This window comes from Chrysochloris asiatica, unplaced genomic scaffold (assembly GCF_000296735.1).
Source record: "Chrysochloris asiatica unplaced genomic scaffold, ChrAsi1.0 scaffold00028, whole genome shotgun sequence".
Classification (NCBI taxonomy): Eukaryota; Metazoa; Chordata; class Mammalia; order Afrosoricida; family Chrysochloridae; genus Chrysochloris; species Chrysochloris asiatica.
Window position 1 is genome coordinate 15,649,195 of NW_006408546.1, and position 16,257 is coordinate 15,665,451.

The 16,257-nt window shown below is 37.3% G+C and overlaps 1 protein-coding gene across 1 annotated transcript in view; it reads right to left on the reverse strand.

Moving 5' to 3' along the window:
- Positions 1-6,141: 6,141 nt before the first annotated feature.
- The window catches only part of DBR1 (debranching RNA lariats 1), a 15,361-nt gene continuing 5,245 nt past the window's right edge, over positions 6,142-16,257 (reverse strand). Inside the window, exons 3-8 of the mRNA XM_006846648.1 lie at positions 15,485-15,565; positions 12,355-12,440; positions 10,389-10,613; positions 7,940-8,020; positions 7,669-7,814; positions 6,142-6,835 (exon numbers count right to left, since the gene is read on the reverse strand). Coding sequence (XP_006846711.1) covers positions 6,142-6,835; positions 7,669-7,814; positions 7,940-8,020; positions 10,389-10,613; positions 12,355-12,440; positions 15,485-15,565 — 1,313 coding nt within the window. The remainder of the gene's footprint in view (positions 6,836-7,668; positions 7,815-7,939; positions 8,021-10,388; positions 10,614-12,354; positions 12,441-15,484; positions 15,566-16,257) is intronic.

A 16,257-nucleotide genomic window follows, 5' to 3' on the forward strand; every position in this document is an offset into this window, starting at 1 on the left:
GGGAAGGATTGCATGGAAGGGATTTTAACCATGGCAATGAGACGATATATGATAGAATGAATGTAAGACTGATGTTCTCCCATGTAAACTATCACATAATTCACAATAAAACATTAAAAACAAAAGAAAGAAAAAAAAAATAAGGAAAAAGACTCCCCATATGCCCCTATTTTTTCAGAATTCCTTTTTGTATCTTGTAGTGGTAAAAATATTTTGTCTTACTGCGAAGTATGTACAGGACGCACCAAAAATCTCATGGGAAAACATAATTAATTTGGTGGGGTTTCTTCACCAGAAATTGCTCTGCAGCATTGTAAATTTGTTTTCCAGCTAGAAAAGAGTACAGTATGATTTAGTTTGAAAGGTCTCATAGCTGAAAACGGATAAAGGACCAAATTTTCAGGAGTTGCATTTTAAATGCTGTCTCAGTATTTAAAATCTCAGAATATCATTAAGTTCTTGGTCACCATACAAATTTGTATTCATTAAGAAAAAAATAAAGTCTGTGAAATCGCCAATACTCAGGAGTCTGTTTTATGGGGGTGGTTTTCTCCCTTCATAAAGTGAGTCTGCATTTCTCCCATCTGCAAAGTAGCTATTAAATCGTGACTCAGCAATATATTATTGTTTGGAGCAAACATCAAAAGTTTAATATTTTTTTTATTACAATTTTAACGAGCCTACTTGGAGCCACTTGTTTTTTAGAATTGAAATTGTCTCCTGGCATGCAAATAAAATGACTGCTTGGAATAAACCTTATGTTTTCGTTTCTTTAACACAAAGTCAGGGCTTCCCTGACCAATTCCACAAGGAATCTCATGACAGTTTTCATAGAATACCATGGGAGGGAAGACTTTTTATCTATCAGTTGTGTGTACGATGTCTGGATGACTGACAGTCTTCCCCTTTTGAAGACCAGATACTCAGGCAACAGCGTAAAATCACTCTTAAAATACATGATTCCCACTTTAAAAATACCAAAACATATTAACTCGACAAAGTTATTTTGTTTTTACTATAGTCCAGGAATTATGCAAATGTTTGCAGACTCTGATAGGCTCTTCAGACTTCTGGGCAAGTGAACAATGAATTGAACTTAGTAAACTATTTAAATACTTAAAATCTAGCAATCTACTAAAATGAAATTACTCAGAGATTTACCACAGAATTTAACCACTAGTACTGTTAAAAATTACAATGCTAGTAAGCACAAACCCTTTAATAGTAAATTTTGTTAATTGCCGTGGAGTCAGTCCCAACTGTTAGTGACCCTGTATAGGTGTTCCATGGATGGCTGGAAGGTTTGAACTGACGACCTTGTGGCTAGCAGTCCAGTGCTTATCCTACAACGCCATACCAAGACTCCAATCTTACGTTTAGTAGACCCAGACATTTGGGTCCAAAGCCATGTTCTAGCACAATTCAAATGAGTTTTCTCATAATCATTTCAATACTTAACGGGGCTTCTCTCCTCGCTAGAAACCCTGAGTCTTCATGTCATAAGGATGTGGAAGGACCTGTTAAAGGAAATCTGCCACCCCTCTCGACCAGATTTCATCCACATAAAGGTGTTCTGGAAAAAAAGGCAGGCTGTCACTATGTTGGAAAGTGTCTTCAAGTGCTGCTGATCAACCATGTTGTTGTTGTTATGTGCCGTGGTGTCGGTTTCGACTCATAGCGACCCTGCACAGGGTTTCCGAGGCTGTAAATCTTTACGGGAGCAGAAAGCCTCATCTTTCTCCCGCGGAACAGCTGGTAGTTTTGAACTGGTGACCCTGAGGTTCGCAGCCGGATTCGTAGCATATAGTTATTAAAAGTTATGGTAAAGGAAAAAAGCCTCAAATTCAAACAGGTTCTCTCTAGAGAGCCATTTATTAAACCTTAAACAGGACAAAGACAAAACAAAGACAATACTCCCAGGAGAGAAACGGTCAGCATGTACACAGTGTAGAAGCAGGCAGAATCCACTGAATTATAGCTTTATTTTTTACTATATACATACTATAGAGAACCAAGGAAATCATACAAGATAATGACTGGTGGCAGCTCAGTTCATGGATCACACATAGGACTACAAAAACTGGGAAAAAAATCATGACTGGGATACATGCAAAAACACAAGTTAAAAAAAAAAAAAGTAACAAGACTGGTTCTGGGGCTTGACTACCTGGCAATGGTGGTCAGAATACAACCCTGAGTCAGAGCCACAAAGTGCTTACAAGATAGTATCAGGACCCCAACCTTTAGCATAAATTAAATAGCATGCATCTGATTGGCTATTTTCAGTAAATGCCCAGGCAAGTTTCTTTGTTCTTTGTTGTATCTTTCACAAGGATGTTATATATACTAGTTAATCTGCTTTCAACCACTTTTTCTGAAAGTAAATTTCCCATCTGGGCTTGCCCTGAACTTACAAGGTTGGCGGTTCACACTCACTAGACACTCCCAGGAAACCCTATACATGGTTGATATAAGTCGGAACTGACTAGACACCACTTGTCAAGAAGCCACATTTAGTTAGGGCTCCTACTAAGGTGGTTGTGGCGGTATGCAGTGGAGTCAGTTCCTACTTACAGCAACACCTCATAGGGTTTCCAAGACTGCAAATCTTTATGAGAACAGAAAGCCTCATCTTTCTCCCACGGAACAGCTGGTAGTTTTGAACCGCCAACCTTGAGGTTAGCAGCCCGACTCGTAACCACTACAATACCAGAAAAACCAAGTGCTTTAGAATTTAAGTTCCAACGCAAAGTAAAAGAAAAAAATCCACCTGGATTCATTCATGCTTCCTGTGTGAAGCCATAACCAAAACTTTGTGGGTCAGTGGTTCCCACAAAGGACATCAGTTTTCAAGAGCAATTGATATTATTTAACTAAACTTTAGTTTGTCTAGGGATCATCTAGGGGTGATTGTCTAGGGAGCTTACTAGCATCCTAACAGTCTTACTGTCCTATTTACAAACAAATAAGTTAATATGTTAAGAACCATAGTCTATTAAAAACAAAAAGTTGTTACAATTTGGAATTACAGTTTAAAATCATTTTAAAATTTAAAGAATTTTCTTTTCAGTAGAACAAAATTGTGTTCAAACTTGAATCAACTGGTATTAAAACTATGACTATTCCAGGAGACAGAAAAGAGAACTATCTGATTAACAGCCACACAGGGAGAAAACAGGTCTAACGTCACTTAATTCACTTTGGGACACAAGTTGTCTGGAATCCATTACAAAGATGTTGTTGTTAAGTGCCATAGAATAAGTCCTGAATTGGTTCTGACCCACTGCAACCCTGTAGAGGGCTTCTAAGGAACGGCTAGTGAGCTTGAACTGCCAGCCTTGTGGTTTGAACCAACTTTGCAGTCCAGCTCATTAACCCACAATGCCACACTAGGACTCCATTACAAAAGAAGATGGCTATTAATCATGGCAATTTAGTGGCTATTAAAATATTACTATTGAGACTGATGCAAAGAGTCCTGGTGTGGCGCTGTGGATTAATGTGTCAGACTGCAAAACAGTTTGAACTGCAAGGTCGGAGGTTCAAGCTCACCAAGCTACTCCTCAGAAACCCTATACAGGGTTGCTATGGGTTGGAATCAACTTGACAGCACTTCACAATAGACTGATGTAAAAACAGCCCAGCAGATGGGTTTGCCCTCAAGACTTTGGAGCCCTGTGCATTTAACACTGGAAGTTCAGTCTGTGCTATTGAGCCAGTGCCCCATAATGCTGGTACTAGGTAATGGCATAAGCATCTTTGTATTTTGCCTCACGTTTAGAAAAATAGGACAATCACTAAAAGGACTCAGTTATCATGTAAATATGTTACTTACGTGATTCACTAAAACTCGGGAAACATGCCTTCGGCCTTCCAAAAATAAAACAATACAAAAAACTCTTGGCAAAAGTTTAGATCTAGAATACCAGGTTCGAGTTAAAATGCACTTTGATTGCACAACTCAAGGGCACAGAACAAATCATGAATTTGATTTACGTATTCACCAATGGTATATGTAAATGTAATTCCCTAAACAAAAATGGTACTGAAATTTTTCATTTATCTTTTAACTCTGACCATTGCTTTGCAATTTAGTATAAACTTGTTAGATAATTTAGGTGGCTACAAATTGTCCAGAGAAAGGATAAAAACAGTGTAACAGAAGAAGTAAAACATTACAATATCTTAAAGTAACAAGTTATCTTTATGAAAAGAATGTACATCAAGGATGCTTCCTATAGGACCTGGGAACTCTTTCTTTTGAAATGAAGTCTTCAAGGAAGTTTATATCCCCTTCCCAGTTTCCTGGTAAGAGATGAGCACAATTTCAGATATCCTGCCATAAAGATACTGGAAAATTAGTAATCTTATTTTAAACATGAAGGTACTGAGTTGCACCTACTCAACTATACAGCATAAAGGATAAGATCTGTCTTTGTAGATTACTTATGATGCATCACATTCTGATTTAATGCTTATTCAAAAATAACACTTATTTCTAGTCTACATTTGTGGAGAGGTTTTTAGATTTGGAAAAATTCATTTTTAGTAACTTCCCCCCTTGTAGATGTTTGCTACTTCAGTGAGGGCTTTTGCACCAATATTAATAAATGAGATTAAATTGTTTATTGTATGATCACATTTTGGCACTTGTTCCATAGTCTGTAAAACTTTCCTTCATTTTTCCGTATTTTGGTATTTACATAGCATCAGGCATTTATTGCAGATCTTTAAAAAGTTTGGTAGTTTCCTCCTGAAGCCATCTGATTCAGGTGTGTTTGTTGTATTTTTTTGTGTGTGTATATGGAGTAATACTTCAAATTTATTTGTAGCAAGTTATGTAGATCAATTATGCTTATTAATTTGAATATCCTGTTTCAATGGTTTTTCTTCTCTTTTATTTCTGAGTTCTTGTGCTTTGTTTTGTTTTTAATTAGGTAAGCTAGTGGATTGTAGTTTTTGAGAACCATCATTAACTCAAATATTTCTTTTGTATCTAATTATTTTCTGTTTTTATCTTATTTTTAAAATTCTGGGAAAAAATAGTATCAGAACTTATGGAAAACAATTTAAATTTGTGATTTTTGAAATTCAAAGCTTCAAATGCTTTATGCTAATAACAATGAGAATTAAAATATGTGAATTAAGTATGCTATTCATTTTTAAAAGTAACCCAAAAATTGAAGGACATAAAGACAAAAATCCCAAAGTCCTATACCTTTTTCAAGTCAAATACTGACAAGGGGAAAGAAAGCCAGCTTCTGGGTTTGAACTGTTGTGAGAGGAGGAGATCCTGGAACAATCTTTGGATTCCACGACTCCCGAACCAAAGCGCAGACAACTATCTCCTCAGGGGCCCAGGCATTTCAACCAGAGACAGGACAAAGGTCTAGTTTTTTCACATGAGTCTTTAAAAATACTTTAATACTAGCAACCCAACATGCATCACGAATGGCAGCATTTGTGCAACACCATCCCTGCCAGTAATTAATACTACACTGAACTATGTCAAAATAACCTATACACAATATTATAGTTACATTAAAATTATAACTAAAGCTAAAATATGGAAAAATTACATTAATCTCAGCAATTAAGTGCAAGATTTCATGTTTACCAATGTTTAGTATTTATAAGTAACTTATTTCTGAAATCTTTAAGTATCGCCTTTAATTTCTAATTATATTTAATAAATATGAAGAGCAAACCAGGGAAAATATTCATAATAAAGGAAAAAAAAGCATATACAGTTGTATGTACAATATGACTTAGTAGAACAAAATATAAATACATATTTAATACACCAAAACATTTACACTGGCAGTAGCTCCTCAAAGGCAAAAAATCTTGTCTAATTCATATTTATATGTAAGTGCTCCATAGTCATTTGCTGAAAAAAATGAAAGTGAACAATATATGCCTTGGGGGAAAAAAGTACTCAATCAAGTAAATATAAGAAATTTTAATATGTTTGTATCTAAAACATATAAAGGTCCAAAGACAGAGTCAATACCACATTAAAATTATCCAATCATAGCTTCATTATTACAAAACTAAATCTTGAGTCAAAATTTCAACTCTAAAAAAATATAGCCTCGAGAGTCAAGCATCTACCTATAACAGTAAGAAACGTAAAATATCTTATTCTGCATCATCATCATCACCTACTGCTGCATAGATGGCTTGATTCCTCCTCTTAATTTTCTTTCTTTGTTCAGGTTCATGTTCATCACTTAGCCTCTTCAATGGCACCTCTGTGAAGTCCTTCCCATCACTCAATTCTAGAACCTCACCAGGTTTCCCCTCTCTAGCAATTGGAGAACCCAACGTATCATCAGAAGACACAATCATGGAGCCTGGCAAGCTTCGCACATCAGAGAAACTTGCAGAAAAGTCAGAAGCTTGATCAGAAGAAGGTTCTACAGATGGTGTATTCATGTCACTCTGTGCACTTGTAATACTATCTTCATCCTCTTCTTCTTCACCTAACATTATCTCATCTGGATTAGTCGAGGACAGGGCAGAGGTATCTGTGTTATATTCACTAGGTTCACCTGAGTCATTGCTCTCCACATCATCCTGCTCTTCAGATTCATCACACAAGCGAGGGTCCTCCTTGGCCTTCTGAAGCCTGACATTAATGTCTGTGATGCCAAGTTGAGCACAAAATTCAGTAGTCTGAGGATTAATCCTATGAACCAGCTGCATTTGGTTCTGTGGCTTGCTAGGGTCATAGCAAGCAGCTGTAACACTAAAGTTACATGGAACTTTGAGGTCATGATTCAATTTTTCCAGTACTTCTTTCATAGCTTCTTCTGTTGCACTATAATCCCACCTATAAAAGTCCAAAACAAGAACTCATGATTGGGATACATACATTTCACCAGTCTCTCAGACACTAAGTGCAGAAATTCTACCCATGAACTTTAGGTGCAAGGATAACATCAAAATGCCACTCAGTAAAGTTAAGTTGATAATTAACTCAATGTGGCCATTTTGAAATTTAGAACTTTTAGAAAAAATGGTTCCTAAGCTTAAATCCTAAAACAAATATAAACAAACTGATTTACTGTATGAGCCAAATTTTCAATATATTATACTTCTATGAATATTTATTCAGACACACTTTTAAACTGGTGCTAAACATTCCATTTTGTCTCCTTTAGATGAAAAACTTGTTATTTCCTAAACTCTTTTCTTATGTTGTTAGGTGGTCAGCTCCAACTCACAGCAAGTCCATTTACAACAGAATGAAACACTGCCTGGCCCTGCACCAGCCTCACAATGGGGAGGAGGGAGCTCTTCCCTTTTTTTCACTGACCCTCCAACAAAATTCCCTTACATTTAAATGGAAACATTTGGTAATAGATAAGGGTGATAAATAAATTAATAAGATGAACATAAGTTAATGTCATTGAATTGTACATGTGAAGAATGTGGAAATGGTGAATGTTTTGTTACAGTTGATGTGGTACCGTAGGATACCCTATAAACAGGATTGCTAACTGAAAGGTCCATGGTTCAAACGCACCAGCTGCTCCTTGGAAACCCTATACAAGGTCACTACTGGTGGCACTCACTTAACAGTAACAACATATACAATTAAGAAAGGGGGGAAGGTGGGGATACAAGCACAATGGAAATGGAACTTTCTTAATAAAGCCATACCTTGCATGCAGACCATTGTTTTCAGGCATATTCCACAGGCGCTCAGTCACATTAACAACATCATCAGTAGCCCTCAGAATAGTGAGCCATTCAATATCATACTCCAAGAAATCAGGAGCACTGGATTCATGTTCGATTTCTATTACCTACAGGAAGAAATGGGTAATTTACAGAAATACATATACTTTCTTAATACCCTTTTCATAAAAAAAGGTAATATAACTTAATAAAAGAGTAAAAGTACATTGCACAAATAGTTCTTTTTTTTTACCTGAAGAAAGTCTCTATGCGGCAAACATTTGTCCAAGGCTAAAAATCTGGTTGCTTTGGCTGGCTGTCCTTTATCCTTAGCCTAGATAATATAAACAGTGATTTAAGAAAGAATGTTCATACATTATGGTAACTCATACAATGATTGAAATACAAAGAATCTTTAATATGTACACCCCTCCAAAGTTATTTGTCAAAGGAATGACTGTTACTTTTACAAAACAAGCAAGTTCTATACCCACTTGTGCGACCATGGGCAAGACACTTAATGTCCTGCCTTCAATTTCTATACAAAAGTAAAACTAACAACGATGATGATGATCGTCATGATGAGGATCACAATACATCAAAGCACCACACAAAGATTAAAGAAGAAATAAGGCAACAGATCTGGAAAGAAAATGGGTAAAGCTAAAACTCTAAAACTTTGACAGAAAAGCAGGAAAACCTTTTCATCACCTTGAGTTAGACAAAGGTTTTTTTGAAATATAACAAAAGTACAGAACGAAATCCTATTCTGAAATAAAAAGCAACATAATGCTGACACATACTACAATATGAATGAACCAGAAAAAAACTCATGCAAATGAGGCAAGCCAGACACAAAGGATTATATACTCATACGGAAGACTCCATGTACATGAAATGTTAGGGAGACATTTTTCATACACATTTCATATACAAGGAAGGTTATGGAAAAAGAAAACATTACATTAGAAGTGGCTGCCTAGGGAAGGATTGACTGCAAGCAGGCACAAGGGATCGTCCGGAGGCAAAAGAAATGTTCCAAGACTAGATTAGGGTGGCATCTGCGCAACTCAGGAAATTTACCAAAAATCACTGAATTTTACGGAACATAAGCTACAATAAAATGATTTTTTAAGGTAACTAAAAAAAGGAAACTTGGGGAGAAAAGGCACAAAAGTGTAATCACATTATTAGAAATACTACAATAAAGCTTCACTGGAAAAAAAAACAAAATGGTAAAACACAAGGCAAAAAAAGGAAGTGAGCTACAAGGAGTCCTGTTGAGGATCAGGTTATCAAATCCAGAAGGGACCAGACAAGGGAGGGAGCACAGATTACAGGCCCATCTAGGGAAGGGGCAGTTCTGAGGAAAGACTGGCTAAGTCACAGGAGGTGGAGGAGCCAACAACAGTGGGGTGAAAGTTTAATACAGTTGCAAGTCCCTGAAGCTGCCAGCAGATGATGCATAAAGGAAAAAATAGGGAATCAGATATTTCAATAAACATGTTACTTACGAGCCTAAGAAATAGAAGAGAGTAACACAGATGCGGACAAAGTGACTGATAAAAACAGATAACAAAATTTAAAGGTGGGTAATTTTGTTAATCAAGTGGCAGCGGTGGTGGTGTGCTGCTGAGTTGGTGTTAACTCGTAGTGACACTGTAGAGGGTTTGCGAGGCTGTAAATCATTATAGGACCAGTCAGTAGACTTGAACTGTTGACCTTGCGGTTAGCAGTCCAACTTGTAACCCACTATGCTACCAGGGCTCCTCTATCAAGTGACAGTAGCTCAAAAGAAAAATGATGAACAGCAATCTCTCCTTCCCCCAGTGAAACTGAGGAGAAAAGGGAATAAATAAGTCTGCACAGAAAGAGCCTAGAGGATTATTTTCCAACTGAACTTTCCTCGGAGGAACACTGTGAAGGTGGACCCATGCCATGGACAATCTTGTCACCTACCATGTTTTTACTCTAATAATATAGATGTTACACAGTTTTGCACACTGTGTAACCTCCTGTACGTTATGTTCATAAGCATGCCACAGCATATGCATGGGTGTGCTATGTTAGCACTTTTAAACATAGTTTGCTCATTTCTTCAGGTTATGTGTGTGTGCACATGTTTTTTTACATGAATATGTCCTATTTGCGGGAAAAAGAAATACTCTCAGTTTGGGAAGCACTGCAAGCCATATTCAGGGACCTTGGAAAACAGGGATGGCGATCTGCTGCCAAAAGGTCACAGCCTTAAAAACTCTTATGAAGTAGCTCTTTGCTGTAGGCACAGGGTAATCACTTTGAGTCAGAAACAACTCAATGGCAACTGACAACAGCATCTTTTCTACCTTTGCTCCCTCTGCCTGGGATGTCCTTTACAGTCTATCTCTTCCTGGTACTTCCAGACTCTGCTCAACAGGACTCATTTTCTTTGGGAAACCTCTATCTCTTCATCTTATCCCACAGTCCATCCCCACCACAACGGCTTAGGCACTCCCACAGGGAGCATCATGCCAGCACTGCTCCCTCACAAACTTACAACACTATTTTGAATTTGTTTGTCTTGTCTCTTTCCCTTCTGGATAATGGACTAGTCACAAAAGTAATCTTTTATTGCTATTCTCTAACTTCACAACTGTGCCAACACTGATTACATTGATATTCAATAGGTTTCAATAAATGAATAAAATGCTTTTGTTTTCTACCTGGTGCTCCATCAAGGCTGCAAATTTCACATGAAGATGTGCAGAAAACCAGTAGGTAGGTTTTAGATGCTCTAAAAGTTCCGAAGCTGCAGGACTTCCTAATGTGTTGTTTTCTACTTCTTGTCGGAAAAAAGACTTAGCCTTGAGAAGCTGCTTCTTGTTTCCATAATGATATATGCTTCTCGGCCAGTCATGAGATAAGAATATATCCATAGGTTGCTTCAACTTAGTGAGAGAGAAAAAACAAAGCAAACTTTTAATAACAGACCAAAAGAAATCCCTCTTTCTCCCCACCATACTCCATGACTCCTCACCTGTCTATACTACCAATTATCCTCTTAGATCTTTGTATAATTAATTCATTCTAAAGACACTTTAAGAAAGTCAGGCTAGAGATGGGGAAAGAGAAGTGTCCAGCCACAGGAAAACTGCAGAAGCTAAAAGAGATGAGGACCTTCCCCCAGAGTAAACGTTAAGAGAGCCTTCCCCTAGAGCTGGTACCCCACATTCAGACTGCTAGCCTCCTAAACTGTGAGAAATGCAATGTCTTTAGTAAAGATACCTATTTGTGGTATTCCTATCATAGCAGCACTAGATAACTAAGACACACACATCAAAATCTGTTTACTGCATAAACTATACTAGAAGCATTTAAAAATGCTGGTGACTTTATGGGATGGACACAAATATACATTACTCAGCCCCAGCACCTACAAGTAATTTTAAACAAAAACTTGGAAAACCAATCTGAGTAACTGTTAAGACAATACAAAACATTAGATATTACTAACTGCTGAACAAATAGTATGGGCAATAGGTGAGAAGAAAATTCAGAGAAAGGTGATGACTTTCAATTAGAATACTAGCTGGGAAGCGGTATTGAAGCTGGATCTTAAGGATTGGTAGGATTTAGAAGGATGGAAAGGGAAAAGTATTCAAAGTAAAGAATGGATCAAAAAGGGATCATTAAAAAAGGTCCAGGAATAGCCTAATGCTCCTGTAGAGGTTGCATATGGTGGGATCAAAATGACAAGATCAAAAACCAGGTTGGCTTTATCACTTAATACATGGGAACTCCTAAGCTATTTACCTGGCAAGAGCTACGGCTTCCACTCTTAAAGTAAGGAACTTAGAGTAATACCTACATAACAGAACTTAGGTGGAGATTTTATGAACTATTATGTGGGAAAACAGGTTCCTGGTGTGGTGCCGCAGGATCAGCACTGAACTGTGAACCACAAGGTCAACAGTTCCAATCTACCAGCTGCTCCTCAGAAATTCTATACTGAGTCAAAAAACGGAGTCAAAACCAACTCAATGGCACTTAACGACAACATGTGAAAACTACCTCAGTGTTGGTATTTCGTGGCTCTACATAAAAAATTGAGTTTCATCGACTCTCAAATTAAGCCAGAGTTTTGATACCACTTTTACAATTTTCCCATACTCTCTATCATCTTTACTACTAAAATTTAGTTTCTAATTAATTATATTACTATTTCCATTTAATGTTTTACTTAACTATTTAAAACTGCCTACTGTTTAAGCAATATTTCGCTGTTGTTAAGTGCCGCTGAGTTGGTTCTGACCCATAGCAACCCTGTACAGGGTTTCTGAGAAGTGGCTGGTGAGCTTGAACCACTGACCTTGTGGCTCAAACCAACTTTGCAGTCCAGCGCATTAATCCACAGTACTACACCAGGACAATAGCTTACCTTCTCTGACAGTTTCTGCATTAAACACATTCCAGGATTAAATATTTTATTATTACCCACTAACACAAATCCATAGACATAAAAATAAAATGTCCACCTGTGAATTTCCTAAAAGCATCAAAACATCTACATTTTAAAAATGCTGAATTAAGCTCTTCTTGAAAGAAGCATATTCAAATGATCAAAATACATTTTGGTATAAAATTACTTCTGAAGTTTTTCAAGTCTGCTGTAATATAGCTTTTACATACCTGTTTTAATTTATAGACTTCAATATTTCTTACATGATATATACTTCTTACCGTAGATGAATTATATGGAGGACACTCAAAATGACCTTAAAAGAAAATAAATAAACTACAGTCAATCCCCTAAAGTAATACAGGTACAACTATATACTTCACACAAATTGAAATTATCGTCAATTTCAGGTTCTTTAAAAAATCTTATTTAAAAAAAAGCAAAAACATAAAATACTGCTTCTAATATGCTGGTATTTCCTACCTAATAACAGATCACAAACTATCAATCTAAAAAATTAGGGGGAGGGTTTGTGTTTAAAACTATACTATATTTAAATTTTGGAGCAGATTAAAAAGTATCCCTCTTAGAGAAGATGAGTGGTTGCCTAGGACTACAGTGGAAGCAAAAATTAACTGCCTATGGGCACAAGAAAACTTTCTGGAGTAACAGAAATGTTCTAAATCTAGTTGGTGTTATAACTGCAAAGCTCTAGAAATTTATAAAATTATTTAACTGTAGATTTACAATGGTATACATAAAATTTACCTCAATAAAGCTGCTCTTTTAAAAATAATACTTCCTCCAATTCTTGTCCCTCAGCCACCAGTAACCCTACCTAGAGGCCATGACACTGTAGGATAAGCATTGGACAGCTAATCACATCTCTATACAGGGTCATCAGTAGAACCAATTCTATGGCACTTAACAACATAACACACAAACTTCTTTATCCCTTCAATTACACAAATAGTTCTATACTTTATACATGTTCTGTTATTGTTACTACTATGTGCCATTGAGTCCGTTCAGACTCATAGCGACTCTGTATAGGATTTCCAAGACATCTTTGCAGGAACAGAAAGTCTCATCATTCTCCTGTAGAGTGGCTGATGACCTTGAACTGCCAATCTTGTAGTTGGTTGTCCAGTGCTTATTACAGAGCCACCAAACTCATTTCCCCCCACTATCTTGGTGATCTTTCCACATTAATTATAAACATAACTATCTTTCTTTGTTTTACTCTTTTTTCTTAATTGTTTCACAGCATTATATAACATAATTATATCACAACATATTTAACTGGGAGCATGGTGGCTTCATAAGATAAGCACTAGACTATGAACCACGTAGCATAGTAGTTATGAATTGGGCTGCGAACAGCAAGGTCAGCAGTTCTGCAGGAGAAAGATGAGGCTTTTCTGCTCCCGTAAAGATTTACAGCCTAGGAAACCCTGTACAGGGTCGCTATGAGTCAGAACCAACTCCATGGCACATAACAACAATGAACCACAAGGTCAGCGGTTAGAGCCTACCAGCCACTCCAAGAGGGAAAGAGGAGGCTTTCTGCTCCCAAAAAACCCTCAGATACCCTGTACAAGATCACTATGCATTATTACCAACTAGAAGGCACTTAAAAATATAACTAGTTCCAACCATGTGCTAGTATAAACAGTGGTGAAATAACTTTGTACATATCACTTTGTACTTAAACTCCTGGGTCAAGAGTACATTTCTAAGTTTTCCACACATACTAAGTGTCTTCCACAGCATGATTCCAATCTGGCCCCACACCTGCCATAGAAGAGACAGCCTGTGTATGCCTGAATTAACAGTTTTAAACCACGGGAAGTGGGGAGCAGGGTACAGATTTGTGGTTTAACAGTTACAATAAGGTTATAGATTTTTTAGTTGAACAACATGATGAACATAAGGTCAATGAATTATATAAATGTGGAAACAGCAAATGTTACATATAAATTTATAGTAATTTATAAAAAAAAAAAGGCCCAGTCAATTCATTCAGACATAATGGAATGAATACTGTGATGTATTGTTACTATAAAATATCATGCACAAATTAAAATACATGAATTAGAGTTAAATGTATCAACACAGATTTCAAATCAAGTTGCAAAAAGATCAGTATGATACATTTACATGAAATGTAAAACATGCCCTATTGTTTAAACCTCTTACATATGTGGTAATGATATTAAAAAAAAACCCAAGAAAATAACAAACACTAATCTCAGCAGTGACTGCATGGCAGGAGAGAGCAAAAAGAAGAGCTGGGAAATAAGGACAGTTTGGGGTCCTGGTGTGGCACTATAGGATAAGCAATGGACTGCTAACCATAAGGGTGACAGCTCAAATCCACCAGTGGCTTTTCGGAAAGCCTATATAGGGTCACTAAAAGTTGGGACAGCTTGATGGCACTAACAACAACAATAAACAATGAACTTCAATTTTAACTATTCTATTTTTTAGAGTACTGGTGTGGCGCTGTGGGTTAATGTATCAGACTGCAAAGCCGTATGAACTGCAAGGTTGGTGGTTCAAGCTCACCAGCCGCTCCTCGGAAACCCTATATAGGGTCACTGTGGTCAGAACTGACTCGACGGCACTTAACAACAACAATTTCTTAAAAACCAAAAGGAACCCTGGTTAATATCGTGGTTAAAGCATTTGGCTGCTAACCAAAAGCTGCTTTGTGTGAGCAAAAGATGTGACAGTTTCCTATTGTAAATACTGTTGTTGTTAAGTGACATCAAGTTAGGTCTAACACATAGTGACCCTAGGTAGTGTTTCCAAAGAGCAACTGGCAGGTTTGAACTGCCAACCTTGTGATTAGCAATCCAGTTGCTTTTCCTAAAGTGCCACACAGAGATCCCCTGGACATCCTTGGAAACCCTATAGGCAGTTCTACTCCATCCTATAGGGTTGCTATGTTGTTGTTGTTGTTGTGAAGTACCATTGAATCGGTTCCGACCCATAGTGACCCTGAATAGGGTTTCCAAAGAGCAGCTGGTGAGCTTGAACCACTGACTTGTAGTTCAAATGGCTTTGCAGTCTGGTGCATTAACCTACAGCGCCACACCAGGGTTGCTATGAGTGGGAATCAGTGAGAGTTTGGATTTAATATCCTGAGACTGGAAAACTGAATGAAAGATACAAAGTATGTTTTATATAGTTCTCTGTATTTTCATATGTGTGAAACAGTCTATAATTGTAAATTTAAAATACTCAGTTCATAGACAAAAATCCAATGAAAAGTAGTAGTCAAACTATATCATGCTTAAAATCTATTCTTGGGAATGCAAGATCTAAGTCTAAAAAGAACTCTCAAAATAACAATACCTTTTCGATAGTCATGAGATTTAAAGATACCAGAGATCCCACCAATTCTTACACCTCGATATTTTACCACACCAGCCAAACCTGGAAAACAAAAACAAATCAGAGTTTAACAGTCACTAGAGGCAAAAGAAAAGCAATCTTTTCACTAACTGAATGAACCACTTGAAGGCTTAGACTTCCACAGACCTAAAATTATTTTTAAATTAAGCATCATGATGAGGTCATTCTTTACACTGTAAGATGTCAGCAATATATAAACTGTTGTTGTCAGGTGCCATCGTGTCAGAACCAACTCATAGCGACCTCATGCACAGCAGAACGAAACAATGTCCAATCCTGGGCCAACCTCACTACCGCTGCCACACTTGAGTCCATCGATGCTGCCACCTGGCCAATCCATCTCGTTGGAGGTCTTCTTCTTTTTCTCTGACCCTCCATCTTACCAAGCATGATATCCTTCTCCAGCGACTGTTCCCTCCTGACAATAAGTTCAAAGTATGAGAGACGGAGCTTAGCCATCCTGGCCTCCAAGGAGCACTCTGGCTGCACTTCTTCCAAAACAGATCTATTGGTTCTTTTGGCTGTTCATGGCACTTTTAGTATTCTCCTCCAACACCACAACTCAAAGGCATCAATTCGTCTACGATCTTCCTTATTCACTGTCCAGCTTTCACATCCATACGAGGTTATTGAAAATACCATGGCTTAGGTCAGGCGCACCTTAGTCCTCAAGCTTACACCTCTGCTCTTCAACACTTTAAAAAAGTTCCTGT